This window comes from Loxodonta africana, chromosome 19 (assembly GCF_030014295.1).
Source record: "Loxodonta africana isolate mLoxAfr1 chromosome 19, mLoxAfr1.hap2, whole genome shotgun sequence".
In the NCBI taxonomy this organism is placed as follows: domain Eukaryota; kingdom Metazoa; phylum Chordata; class Mammalia; order Proboscidea; family Elephantidae; genus Loxodonta; species Loxodonta africana.
In genome coordinates, this window is record NC_087360.1 from 67,938,947 (window position 1) to 67,951,487 (window position 12,541).

Below are 12,541 nucleotides of genomic sequence, written 5' to 3' on the forward strand. Positions count from 1 at the left end.
TCAGTGGTTGCTGAGGGCCAAGGGAGATAAGGGGAGGGATGAAGAGGTGGAACACCGGGTATTTTTAGGGCAGCGAAAGGATTCTGTATGACACCATAATGGAGGACACCTGACAGGCATTTTTCAAAACCCATAGAACTGTACACCACAAAGAGTGTACCCTAATGGAAACTATGGACTTTAGTTAATAATAATGTACCAGTACCAGTTCGTCAGTTGTAACAAATGTACCACAGGAATGAAAAATGTGTGTGCAGGAACTGTGTGCAGGGGGCGAGGGAGTTACATTGGCAATTCTCTGTACTTTCTGCACAATTTTTGTATAAACCTAAAACTGCTTTAAAAATAAAGTCTAATATATATATATATATAAATACAGAAAAATTTGCTATGGCTGAGACAGTGTTCTGTTGCAGACAGAATCAAATATATGACCGTCCCCCTGACCCACTTAAAAGGGAGATACAGCCTCTATCTCTTAGGAACTACCGCTGTCTCTGCCATCATGATCTCACACAAATCCTTATTTGCAATCTAAGTAGAGTTCAGGTCTGTATCATCTCACCTGGTGAAGAGCTTTACAAAGAAAACTGACATCTGTAATGTAATGTTGTCCTTCCATATTTTGTATTTGTTCATAAGGAGATGCAACACACAAATTGATGGCAAATCTTACCACATATTTTGATTACCCCTCTTACGGACTGAGAGAGAGAATGCAGTCGGCATTTCTTACCATTGGACTCCACAATGGTGATATTGGCAGAGGCACTGTCATTTCCTAACTTGCTGATCACTTTGCACATATATTCTCCAGAATCGGCCAGTGATGCCTTGTTAATGCGAAGTTCTGACTTCCTACAAGATCAGGACCAAAGTGGTATAAGCATATTTCACAGACACAATGAATATCAAAATATATACATATGTATTTTTTGCAGTTTCAGGATTCTCAAACCAACCGCCACCCCACACATACCATGTTAAAACACAACTTGCTACCACATAAAAAATTTGATAATATGATTTACCTAGAGTGAAAATAAGATACAGCACAGTTAAACCTAAAAAACCAAACCCGTTGCCATCGAGTCAATTCTGACTCATAGCGACCCGATAGGACAGAGTAGAACTGCCCCATAAAGTTCCTAAGGCGTGCCTGGTAGATTTGAGCTGCTGATCTTTTGGTTAGCAGCCTTAGCACTTAACCACTATGCCACCAGGGTTTCCACAGCGTGGTGACGCTGTACTATTACTTAGTCTTAATTTTAACACCCCGATTAGTAATTTAAAGCAGTTCTCTAAGGTTTCTTTTTATTCCTCTACCATCACCATTAACCACACTCTGCTTTAGATTTTCCAACCCACTTGGTGTATTTTTTTTGTTCCCTAGATCTAAATGTCATCAGCCACTGGGGTTGGGGAAGAGAAAAAAGGGTCAACTCATTTCCCACAAATCCAGCAACGACAGACACTACTAAACACTACAAAAAATAAAAGTGCTATGTCCTTCTCCTCTCAGTAAAGCAACATTAGGGAAAAAAATGTTCATTTTGAATGAAGAGGATTTCTCATCTCCAAAAGAAAGGGAATGTGTCTTTCCTGAAGATTCTCATTGCCAGGAACAGTGCCATGTGAATGGCTCCTAATACTGGAATAAATATTCATGCCACAAAAGCACATATTTTAATAAACCTCTGAAGAGTAAATCTCCAGGCAGCAGTTTCTGAACATGGGCAGCACCGTCTCTATGTGTTACTGCTACACAGGAGCCTATAATTTAAGCAGTTTCCAAGACTTAAAAACTCAGAACTATGGGAGTTGATTCAGGGTCTCTTGAAGTCTTTTGAAAGTGTCCTTCTATGCTATTGCCTGACAATTGTCACTACCTGAATTTCTAAGACGAAGAGTTCTAAGAAGTGAAAAGATGACAATTCAGAATTATACGTAAACCTTCCATAAATTATGCTTTGCTAGCTTTTTGTGCATTTTCTGCTCATCTTGTCATAGGATGTTATCAATGAAGTCAGACTGACTGCCCCAAACTAAATTCTTACTATTTTCTCCAGTCTATCAAAGTGAACCACCCATCCAATTCCACGTGTGAGCCTTATGGTTTTCTGTGCCTTTGCTCATGGGATTTCTTCCACCTAGAATTTCTTCCCCGTATTTCCAGCTGTCACAATCTCAGCAGACCTTCAAGGACTATCTCATGTGCCAATTCTTCATCAAGTCTTTCAGCATCTTTCAGCTGAAGCTCCTCTTCCCTTCTAAGTTCTGACAGCCCTGGGTACCTCTCCAATGATTCTCTTTTTATTAGACTTCTCTCAGTATGTCTTATGTCTTGAGCTAGGACATAACACTTGGGAGGGGTGAGCCCATAATTTAAACTTCTTTGTATCCTCACAGAGCAAAAATCACTGATTTGTTCTTAGTGTGTCCACAAACATCATGGAAATGAATGTGTGAATCAATGAAGATGTTTCCATTTAAGCTCTCAGCAGGACCTCATGTCCCTAATAGTGGCTGCAGGAAGGAGGATGTAATATTAATGAAGAGGTCCAGACCAAGGGCAGCAAAGGTCAAATCAACATGTGGATTGAAAAGCAAACTTCTTTAGTCATGACGAAGAATGATGTAAGCAGGTAAACTTGAAACAAAACAAAACAAACTGTCTTGGGCTCAAATAACTTTGGAAAATGCTAGGCTAAAAAAAGACAAGCTTTTTTTTTTTTTTAATTCCATAGCATATCTCAGAGCTTTTAATATGTTAATATGTTCTCTGACTCTCCAAGAGGGACATATTATTTCTATTTAGTTTCTCCCAAATTTATCTGACTGTGGAATCTTTGTCATTCACCTGGCATGGCTGTCAATATCTACTAAAAATAACAGTCTACAGAACAAAGTTCATGAAAAGACGACCTAATACGTAACAACTTTGTCTGTCTGTGTAATGGGGTTCACCGAGGGCCATTTATCTGAGGATATTCGTGCATTAATCAGAAGTTATTCTTAAGAACATTTCCCTGAAGCCTATCCCTGTAAACCCAAATGGGCCATTTTGATAAGAAGCATATTAGCAACTAGATAATTACATTTTAATAATAAAATATAGTAACATTCTTAAATTACCAAAATACAACAAAAGTAGGGGAAGTTTTATTAACCTTTCGACCTCATTCTGAGCTTTCAAATATGCTATTTTGATGGATTATCAGCAGTCACACTCGCTCACACATGACAAGTTTCCTTCACAACAGATACTCTTGAAGAACAGTCAGAGACGATGGGATAAATACTGTAGTAAGATTTTCCAGCCCAAAGTTTAGCGAAGTCTGCTGAAAGAATTTTTACGTATGACCATAGAACCACTAACGATGATAAACAGAAAAGAACAATGAAGAATATCAGGGTGGGGGATAATATCCCCACACAAAAGAAAACGTGCATTTCCAAAACAAGAAAATAGTCACTTTTTTGCTAAGCTCCAAAATTCTGAAATGCAATTATTACAAAAACATCAGAAGAATATAGACACTCCCTCCTTTCCTATTTACTTAAGTGTACTAACAGTCCTTGGTGATATGTGAAGAGTTCTTTCTTAACTCTGTGTAATTAGTGTTTGAACTGGATTAAACTACAGAAAATGCAGTAATTAAATTCGCAGTTAACACAATCTTAAAGGCATAATTTCTGAAATCAAAATTCTCCCAATAGGTCTGGGTAGTGATTGGTGGAATACGGTTCCAAGCAATGTAAACAGATGTTATGCTAAACAAAAAAAAAAAAGGCGGGGGAGAACAAGAAACAATTTCTCTGTCCAAATAAATGTTACATTAAAGTTAAATAGGTTTCTTTGCAACAGTAATTCTTAGTTTTTTTAATGCAAATATGTACTGTGAATTTCTAAGGCAGGCATGACATGAGGCCCTGGAGTCCTTTCCCTAGAGAACACCCCTGGGAATTCTGGAGCTGAACATCAATGGGCCATGATCAAGATTCAATTTAATCAAGATAAGCGTAACAAATACATTTCAGGTTCTAAAATCAGTGGCAGCAGTGTGGGATTGGTGAGACGTGCCTTGACAATTTACAGAAAAAAAGATCAGCGCTTCAGTTAGCCACACATTTTATACAACTGTTAAAAAAGAAGAAAAGGAAATAAAGCGCTCTTCTGCCAAATTAATACTAAAGCAGAGCATAAATCGAACGGGGCAAAAGCCCAATATGCTCCTCACTGGTTGGATCAGGTCTGAATTAAGCTTTGGAGAGACACTGTATGAGCAACAACCAAAGGACTTTAGAAGAGGGGGATCAGAATTCAGCAGGACCCAGAGCTCATCTCTAGAGAGGCTTCTGTTAAAGAAGATCCCATGCTCAGGTGCCTGAACACAAGACATGGGTAGCTATTTTAATATATTTCAGATGGACATCCTAGGCATCAGTGGGCTGACATGTTATCAGGAGGGATCAGTCCCTGGAGAAGGACCTCATGCTTGGTAAAGGAGAGGGACAGCGGAAAAGAGGAAGACCCTCAACTAGATGGACTGACACTGTGGCTGCAATAACGGGCTCAAGCATAGCAACAATTGTGAGGATGGCGCAGGACCAGGCAGTGTTTTGTTCTGTTGTGCACAGGGTCGCTATGAGTCAGAACCGACTCTATGTCACCTAACAACAACAATGGTTGTCATCTGGAAAATGAAATTATTTGAGGTTGTTCTTGAAGGTAAAACTAAGTCTTACAGGGAAAAGACGGCATATTTTAGATTATATTCTAAGGAAGAACTTCCCGAGCTATTAAAAAATAGATAGAATGTCTTGGGAAAGAGTTTTTCTCCTTGGAAAGATTCAAGTCTGTATAACCACCTAATACAAGTACTCTTACAAGAATATTGCTATGCAGAGAAAGATTAAATTAGATCACTGGTTTCAACTATTTTTGCAGCAAAATTCTGTTCTCAAATCAAAGTTTAAATCAGAGCCTCATATTTAAAAATATCATACAGAGAGAAAGTAGTTGGCAACCGTTTCAGCAATTTGACAGAAACTAGTATTCTCCAAGGGCACAACTTGAAATCACTGATTTAGATATTCGTGAGACCCCCTTTGAATTCCAATGATACACTTTCACTAAGATTTTTCAATCCCTGTGTCTTAGAGTAGGACAGGAAGTAATAAGAAAGTGTGAACAGTTGCCATCAAGTTGATTCTCACTCATGGCGACCCATTGGTGTTTCAATGGACTTTCATTTTCTTTTTTTTTTTTTCTTTTCTTCACATTTTATTATGAAAAAATTTAAATATACAGCAAAGTTGAAAGAATTTTACAGTGTACACTCATTCTCATCACAAACTTTTAAAAATAATATTTTACTGTACTTGTTTTTTCACATTTCTATCTCATTTTCTAGATGTATTAAAATGTAAGGTGTTGATACATAGTGAGCTCCCAGGAAGTGATAGCTGTTATCATAATTACATTCTACATTCCTGAAATATTTAGATTTTTATAGTAAGTATGCATTACCTTTGGAATAAGAAAAAACAATAAAATATAAAAATAATATAAACTGATTTGTAAATGAAAGCTCTAATTATTAACATCTTTTTTCATTTTATGTATCAAAAAGTAAACAGCGTATTTTTTTAACATGTGCACACTTATAAGACTGATTCAAGGTTCCAGGTTCAAGGTTAGAATTGCTATTAGCTAGTTCTTATTTAGCTTGACTCTTCCACCACAGACTATAGGTCAAGGCAATTTAAATACATATGTAGAAGATTTCCTCAGTTTATACAATTTCATTTCTCTGATGTCTAAGAAATCATACAGACTCTGCGTGTGTGTGTGTATTCAATACTGCTTCAGATACTATCTTACTGCTAATAGTGAGAGAGACAGAGAAGAAAAGAGTAATTTCTTGAGCTAACTACTACACTACACAGGACCAAGCAACTTACCAAATACCCCACAACAACCATATGAAACAAGCACAGAGTTCCCACTTTGAGGTCCCAAGTGGTACAAAGGCTTAAGGTGCTTAACTGCTAACTGAAAGGCTGGAATTTTTGTCCACCCACAGGCACTTAGAAAGACGGGCGTGGGGATCTACCTCCAAAAAATCAGCCACTGAAATCCCTATGGAGCACAGTTCAACTGACACACATGGGGTCTCCATGAGATGAAATCCAGTCAGCAACTGATTTTTTATTCCCACTATATATGTCAGAAAATCTCAGTTTCCTGACACACAAAGTTAGAGTGATCTGTTACAGCTGCTTAGCTAGTTTGAGAAGGGAATATCTACAAACTTTTTCCATTATAGAGTCAAAAACTGCCAACAATTGAAAACAGGAGAAATAATTCTCCTAAAAATTTTAATAAATTTTAATGAACAATCAAAACCCATTTTCAACAAAATCAAAATATTTAAGAGCCAAAATGAAGAGCTGAAATGCAACTGAGGAAACCTAGAAGTGTGTGACACACACAAACAATAGGAAGTCAATCTTTAATAAGGTAACATAACCCCGCCCCCCCCAAAAAAATACCCCTTGCTGTCAAGTTGATTTCAACTCATAGTGACCCAACAAGGAAGAGCAGAACTGCCCCATGGGGTTTCCAAGGAGTGGCTGGTGGATTCAAACTGCCCACTTTTTGGTTTGCAGCCCAAAGTTTAACCACTGTGCCACCAGGGCTCCAAAGCTAACACAGAACATATAGTTAAATGAGGTCAATCTGACAGTCCTAAAGATAAATCTATCACAGACAAGGCTCTTTTAACAGTTTTTGTGATCAAAATCATCCACCGGGCAAAGGAAACGAGAACAAGGACATAAACCAGCACATAACACCGGGGCAGTTCCCATTTCTTTCAATTAGTCTCACGCCATGCTTTGCCAAATAAAATAAACAAGGACCCAAACGTAAATGCAGAATCATAGGACGAACATGAAGGAACACAGTTTATCGGTAGAATCCGGAATTAAAGGGGTATAAGATTTTAAAAAATAATAGAAATTGCATATTGGTGTGAAATCTTTTCATAACACTAAGGGATTAAAAGGGAATTCTGGCTGCTATGTTATAAAATGTGAAAAAGAAGCCTAGATTAAGGATTGGAAAAGAGTCAATGTTTTACTTTAGACAATCCCATGGAAATCCTAAACCACAAACTAAAACTTGCCTCAGCTTGGTTGATTACAGCCTAAGATAGTGTTTAAATCAAACAATCGATTAACCACTGCAAACCATTAACAGTCTGAGTATCTTAGTAAAGAAAACCTATTAACCGTATAGATAAAACTGAAAAAAAAAAAAAAAATAAGACCCACTTTTATTAAATATGTTACCTTAAGCCTGAGGGCCCTAGCCATGTTCCAACTTTACTAGCTAATATACTGTATGTAGAATAATCACAAGTATCTGGGAAAAGACGTGGGGCTTATCCAAACCAAAAAACCAAACCCACTGCCATCAAGTCGATTCCAACACACAGCAACCCTACAGGACAGAGTAGAACTGCCTCACAGGGTTTCCCAGGAGTGGCTGGTGGATTCAAACTGCCAACCTTTTAGTTAGCAGCCAAATGCTTAACCACTGTGGCACCAGGGCCCCTGGGGCTTATAGTGAGACCTATTTCAAATCTAAGTTTTACCATTCACTCCCATTACGAGCTACAGCAAAAAAAAAAAAAAAAAAACTTCCTTCATTCTCAGAATTTTAATTTATATTAAAAAAAATGGGTATTATAATAGTGTCATTCACCTTACTTATATTTATAGGATAAATTAATAGAGCACTTTGCCAATGTTAATTAAATTTAAATCCAGTTTTGTTCTTTAACTTTAATAAAGCCAACAATACCAATTAAAAAAAAAATGACAAAACTTCCAAATGACAGAATGCCCAATTCTGAACACAGAAGCTGATCACTTATCAAACACCCGGCCACTCTACACAAAGCATGTCTTCTTTTAAAAGGATCAAACGTGTTAAATGTTTTGCCAAGAGTAATTTATAGTCACATAACTTGAATAAAATGCCTTTCTATCCATTTAATTCTTTCCAGAAAGGCTCTTGTTTAAAAGAAGTAATTTCTGAATATTGGCCTTTCCGGTATAATGAGACTTTATTAATACGTAGACAGTGCTCTTAGCTGTCTGGACCAATGAAGCCAATATGAAAATGCTTTTCTGAATACTAATGGCACTTTTATATGTCATCCAAGGCATGTAACAAATTGCCTTTTAAAGTTTACATGTGCCCTTTCAAACATGTACTCATTCTAGTCGGTGCACTTTTTTTTAGTTCTTTTTTCAGTTTATCTACCTTACTTCATTTGCTTCTCTCCAGGCATCAGACTAAGTGACTTGATGCTTTGTTCTGCTTCTTCAGCGTAAACTTCCCTTCCCAATCTTCCTCCTCCCTTTCCTTCTCGGAAGCCTCCCCTGTCCCTGACTAGGTCCCTCCCCTGTTAGCTTCTTTTTATAACACTAGCACAGAATTTCATACTGAGTGTTATAACTGTTTACATCGGCTTCCCTTCTAGATCAAGCCTCTTGAGGGCATGGTCCATGTCTTATCCATCTCTGTGCCCAGCATCTAGCCCAGGGCCTGACACACAGGAGTCTGTCCAATAAAGGCCAAAGTTGCCAATCATTCTCCCATATAAGCCCACTGCTCTAATCCACCTGGCCTCTCTACTGCCCTTCAAACAGAACATGCTACTAACTGCTTATCTCTGCTGCTTCTCTCTCACCTCCACCCCACCTCACACACCAGCCACAGGGAATTCTCTCTCTTCGGCAGAGTCAAATCTTTTCAACTCCATGGCATTTGACGTCAGTAATCTACAATTCAGCACTTAGTTTTATTGTCTGATAGGGTGTGCTGGATATTTCATCTTCCCAATAAAATTTCTAGTTACAATAAAGCAGAATTTACCTCAATACAAATAATAATTTTCTAACGAGACCCTGTAGGACAGAGTAGAACTGCCCCATAGAGTTTCCGAGGAGCGCCTGGTGGATTTGAACTGCCGACCCTTTGGTTAGCAGCCGTAGCACTTAACCACTACGCCACCAGGGTTTCCTTGAAAATGGATAAGCAGCTTAAATGTCCTGAAACTGCCCAGCCACAAAAAGTGTTCCAGCACTTGATCTCCATAATACAACTACATAATTTCTATACACTCCTACTACCCTCTGCGTACGGAGATAACCCGCTATGCCTCTGTGATTTCTCCACATTTTCATAAAAACCCACTGCTGCTGAGTCCAACCTGACTCATGAGGACCTCATGTATTACCAAGTAGAACCGCTCCATAAGGTTTTCTTGGCTGTAATCTTTATGGAAGCAGATCGCCAGGCCTTTCTTCCTTGGCACATCTAGGTAGATTGGAACTGCCAACCTTCAGGTTAGTAGCCAAGATTTCACAGGCACTTGATATTACTGATTTCACTGGACAGCCACATAGGAGTTAATGACACCATTGTCCTACATGTACAGATCACTGAATTGATTGCTAACTTGTCTAACTAATGAAAAACAAACACCAAAATATATCCAATCCAATGTCTAAAATTATTTCTCTTCTTAAATGTCTCTATAAGAAACATACTTTACAGTTTACTCATTGTACCTCTCCCACCCCACACGTGCCAAAAACCAAAACCAAATCCATTGCCATTGAGTTGATTCTAACTCAGAGAGCTGCCCCATAGGGTTTCCTAGGCTGCAGTCTTTACGGAAGCAGACTGCTACAACGTTCTCCCATGGAGTGACTGGTGGGTTCCAACCATGGACCTTTTGGTTAGCAGCTGAGCACTTAACCATTGTGCCACCAGGGCTCTTTCCCACACATGCACACATTATTAAACAGGTATGGTCTCCTTTTTTTAAAAAAGGAAAGAGGCATTAAGGAACCCAAGATATAGATCTATGTTCCAGCTTGGTTTCTTACTATTTGTGTGATTCAAGGCAAGTCCTAACACTTTTTGACCCTCAATTCTAATTGGCAAAATTAGACAGTAACCACACGCTAAATGTTCAACTGCCCTAACTACCTATCAGAATGTTGTAAAAAATAAAATTATGCATATAAAAGAAAAAAACACCAAGGCTCTTTACAATATTATTTTTTATATCTTTGAAGAACAATCTGCTGCAGAAAATGCTTCCCACCCTTTTTTTCTCATATCATACTTCCTACTAAAGAGATCTTACTGACACAATCAATAACAAGAGTAAGCAGTGTAGTTAATAAAACCATGGAAACTAGGGAAAAACCACTAATTATAGTGATTATGGCAATTAAACATCTTGATAAACTTAGATTTCCATTATAATCGCTTTGTTTTCACAGGCTCATGAGTATGTAACACCTTTAAAATCGAAGGATAGAAGGAGATCGATCCCTTTGTTGCAAGCTCAACTGCTAGCTCAAAGGCTGGAGATTCAAGTCTACCGAGAGGCACCTTGGAAAAAAGGCCTGGTGATCTACTTCCAGAACACCAGCCATGGAAAACCCTATGAGGCACAGGTCTACTCTGACACACAGGTAGTCACCATGAGTCTCGAAATTAACTTGATGGCAACTGGTTTACTGGTTTCTTTCTGTCATCATATCTGGGGCTTCACTGAACCCTCTGAGGTGTGAGTAAAGAAAACGTAATTTGAGTTGGGACCACTAGTATACACAGCACATTGATTTAAGGGCTGTTTAGAAACAAAATTCCAACACAGTTACCTCTTCTCTAATATTAAAATGTAGTGGGATACTGCTGTTCTTGTTAGTTGCCGTCGAGTTGATTCCGGCTCATGGCGACTCCATGTGAGTCGAGTAAGAACTGTTTTCGAGGCTGACTTTTCAGAAGCAGACTGTCAGGCCTGTGGAAACCCTGGTGGCATAGTGGTTAAGAGCTACAGCTGTTAACCAGATGGTCAGCAGTTTGAATGCACCAGGCGCAGCTTGGAAACTCTATGGGTTTCCAAGAGTTCCAGTTCTACTCTGTCCTATAGGGTCGCTATGAGTCGGCATTGACTTGACTGCAATGGGTTTTGTTTTGTTTTTTTTTTATAGTCACAATGTAGTTTGACAGAGCTGTCAGTTAAAAATCTACTAGATATATGTTAACCCCTAACTTGAAAATAGTCCAAATTCAACTCATGATGCTCCAACTCCTTTCATCAATGTAGGCATTTTTTGAGCTCTTACAACGCAGTCAGAATTTTCCTTATGTTAGAAGCTCTGGTGGGGCAGTAGTTAAGGCATCAGGCTGCTAACCAAAAGGCTGGAGGTTCAAACTTACCAGTCACTCCTCAGAAGAGAGATGTGGTAGTCTGCTTCCGTAAAGATTACAGCCTCGGAAACCCTACAAGGCAGTTCTACTCTGCCCTACAGAGTGGCTATGAGTCGGAATTGACTCAATGGCAGTGGATTTTAAGACACTGCTATTCTAAAGAGCATTGGTTGTATTTTAACGAAACTGAGTTTTAGGATCTAATCTATTACTATTACAGCCGCTACCACTAACGCTGTTCTCCTTCCCATCCATCTCTCCCTGCCACTTATTCTTCTTTGCCCCCTTTCATCCTTTCTTTTCTTCATCTGGAAGTTGTAAGAATCAAAGACTCCAAATTCTTTGCTAGATAATGATACAACTTCTGGTCATCATACAATTAAAAAAAATTTTTTTTTCAATTAATGTATATTATGCTTTTTGATAGTACATTTACTTATTAGGCTCTAATTTTTTACTTTTTATATTATTCTATTGCTAAGCATGGTCTATGCTATATATATTACACTTACCCTGGCTTTTTTTGGATCTTGATGTTTTGTGGTTTGTTTTTTCGGTTTAATTCATTTCCATTCTTGAACCACTTGAATCTGAGAGAGGAGTACTCAGAGCTGGTTTCACAGCGAAGCACAAGTTTGGAGCCTGCAGCTGACTCCTGGCTTTTCATCTCTTTCAATCGCGGAGGCAAGGCTAAAAACGAAAAAAGAAGGGGGGAAAAAACTCAGGTCATTCAGCACTCTTTCAAAGAGAAACATGTTAATTTTGAGTGAGCCTGATCGAGATATCATTCCCAATGGTTTTATTAACTGAGAGGTGGAAAAAAAATAGGTCAGCCAAATGAACCACAACTTGGAGAGAAATAAAATATACGTAGGAAAAAAAAAAAAGGAGAACCTAGCTTATAAATAAAATTATTCTTACAAACAAATTTTATTCTAATACTTCCTCACTCTTTACATTCTTGGATACCATGACAAATCCTCAACACAGGTAACTTCAAAACCCAAGAGCCTGTGCTAAAGGAGAATATGTATCCAGGCCATTATTTTTAAATCACTTTTGCATCTAAGATCACAACTGATCTTCATGGGAGTGCTATGAATAGGTACAGCAGGTGTCATACCCACTTTTAAAATGGCAAAGTCTGCTACAGGAAAGTGACTGATTTGTCCATGGTAACAGAATCTATGGAGGGTCGGAGCGACACTGGGCTCATTTCACAATTCTATC

General features: G+C 38.4%; 1 protein-coding gene across 3 annotated transcripts in view; it reads right to left on the bottom strand.

Annotated features, from left to right (window-relative positions):
* Positions 1-12,541, bottom strand: part of NRG1 (neuregulin 1) — a 1,186,330-nt gene that overhangs the window by 167,913 nt on the left and 1,005,876 nt on the right. For all 3 annotated transcript variants that reach the window (XM_064272830.1, XM_064272829.1, XM_064272828.1), the window contains exons 2-3: positions 11,824-12,001; positions 737-858 (exon numbers count right to left, since the gene is read on the bottom strand). In XM_064272830.1, coding sequence (XP_064128900.1) covers positions 737-858; positions 11,824-12,001 — 300 coding nt within the window. The remainder of the gene's footprint in view (positions 1-736; positions 859-11,823; positions 12,002-12,541) is intronic.